General features: G+C 51.2%; 1 protein-coding gene across 1 annotated transcript; it reads right to left on the reverse strand.

Moving 5' to 3' along the window:
- Positions 1-880: 880 nt before the first annotated feature.
- Positions 881-2,215, reverse strand: glrx3 (glutaredoxin 3). The gene has a single exon (XM_079240515.1). The coding sequence runs from the start codon at positions 2,206-2,208 to the stop codon at positions 1,246-1,248; it is 963 nt and encodes a 320-aa protein (XP_079096641.1). The 5' UTR covers positions 2,209-2,215; the 3' UTR covers positions 881-1,245.

Raw genomic sequence — 2,215 nt, forward strand, 5'->3', positions numbered from 1 at the left:
TGAAAGGAATATCAGAAAAGAAAAACGGAAAAAGAAAGATGGAAAAAGAGAAGGAAGGGAAACCCAGGAAAAGCCGGGTCCTCGCCTAAGGGGCTGAAAGGTGGGCTCACCACCTGCGGGACGGGCTATGGGGGCAGTATGAGGTCGAAGGCCGGGACCCCAGTGGTCCGATCCTCAGCGAGCTCTGGGGACGTGGAACATCACCTGAGTTTCCACCGCAGGGTGGCCGGGAGGAGATCAGAGTAGAGCCGCTCCACATCCAGAGGAGTCAGATGAGGAGGCGCTGGCATCTGGTCGAGAGGCCTCCTGGACGCCTCCCTGATGAGGTGTCCCTGCAGGAGGCGACCTGAGGAGAACCAGGACACACTGGAGGGATTATTGTACGTCTTGGCTGGTCTGGGAACACCCCAGGATCCCCCGATGAGCTGGTGAATGTGGACGGGGAGAGGGAAGTCTGGGCTTCCCTGCGTAGGATGACGGGTAGATAGATGATTTTTTTTTTTTTTTACATATAAATTAATAAAACAGCAATTTATATATTTAAACTTTGACCAGAATTATTTTGAGATTTCTGTCCCAAAAATGTTAAAAAGTGGAAAATTTTTTCACCTGATATTTTCTGACATTTAGATCAAACTGTTAAATTCCTCCTGCTGTTGCTCAAACTTTCATGAAGACTTCTAAAATAAGATACTTTCATGCGTTTACCTCCATGTGGCGCCAAACTACCGCTTGATTGACTCTTGATCACGTTTGATGACACAAACGTTTCCTAAAACTTGCATATTCAGCAGCATGTTTGCTACATTTATCTTTATTGTTTTGCTTAAAATTTTTTGTCATGTACAAGAAAAAGAGAGGAAAAGTTCATTTTTATTATCATTTAATTTCCATGTTATTAACAAGTGTCACACAGTTTGCTCCAAGTGTTTAAGCCAGTTATCTGTGAAGGAAAGGAAAGTTTCCTCTTTAATCCGAGTGTTTGTGTCTGAAGAGGAAGCAGAGCAGCGTTGACTAGATGTACCTGAAGGGTGAGGCTGGAAAACTAAATGTGAAGGACTCGTCATGTTGAACACATCCAGCTTCACTTTTAAACACGTAAAATGAGCAAAACTTGTCTGAATTTTCCTCTTTTCTCTCCAGTTAAGCAGTTTTCCAGCTGCTGCGACAGTTTTGTTAACTCTTCATCTCCCTTCCTGGCCTCCTCTTCAGGGTTTCATCCTGAGAAAAAGCTGCTAAGTCCACCTACGACTCCCCCTTCAGCACCGACACCAGCTCTCCGCTCTCCTTCAGCTCCTTGACGATGTCCAAGCCACCGATCAGCTCCCCCTTCACGTACAGCTGGGGGTAAGTGGGCCAGTTGGAGTAGGTCTTCAGCCCCTGGCGGACTTCTTCATCCTGCAGGATATCAAAGGTCTCATAGTCCACGCCGGCTCCGTTCAGGATCTCCAGGATCTGCCTGCTGAAGCCGCATCTCGCAGCCTCCTTGTTGCCCTTCATGAACAGCATGACGGGGTTCTGGTTGATGATGCTCTTCAGGCGGTGCTCCAAGGTGACGGCCTTGGGACAGGTGTTCTCCAGCTCTCTGGACTCGGCCAGCTCCTTCACGATGTCCACACCTCCCACCAGCTCTCCGTTCACATACAGCTGCGGGTATGTGGGCCAGTTGGAGTAGGTCTTCAGGCCCTGCCGGACCTCCTCATCGGACAGGATGTCGAAGCTGCTGAACTGGATGTTGTGCTCCTTGAGCAGCGCCACCATGTGGCGGCTGAAGCCGCAACGGGGCTCCTGCGGGGAGCCCTTCATGAAGAGCATGCATGGCGCCGCATTGACCAGCTTCTTCAGCCGCTGGTTCAGGTCCGACCCTCCGGACTCTGCGGATCCATCCGGACCTGCAGACAGCCGCTGGACCTTCCTGGTCAGCTCTGCAGCGTGCGCTCCGTCCAGCCGGTCCACCTTCTCCCCCCGCTGGAAGAAAAGGAAAGTGGGGACGGAAGAGATCTGGAACTTCTCAGAAACCTCCGGAACCGCTTCCGCCTCCAGCTTGATGAACGTGGCGTGCGCGTGCTCCTTGGCCAGCTCGGCCATCACCTCGTTCATTTGGCCGCACTGAGGAGCCCATGCCGCCTGGAAATGCACCACCGCCAGGCTGTTTCCAAGAAAACCTTCTAGTTGCTGTTGGCTTGTCGCCTCTACGAGATTCGCCATCTTTTCT

This window comes from Telmatherina bonti (assembly GCF_933228915.1).
Source record: "Telmatherina bonti genome assembly, chromosome: 5".
Lineage (NCBI taxonomy): Eukaryota > Metazoa > Chordata > Actinopteri > Atheriniformes > Telmatherinidae > Telmatherina > Telmatherina bonti.

What these genes read in the sequence shown, in the direction of transcription:
- glrx3 (XM_079240515.1), bottom strand. Translation starts at nt 2,208, where the DNA reads ATGGCGAATCTCGTAGAGGCGACAAGCCAACAGCAACTAGAAGGTTTT.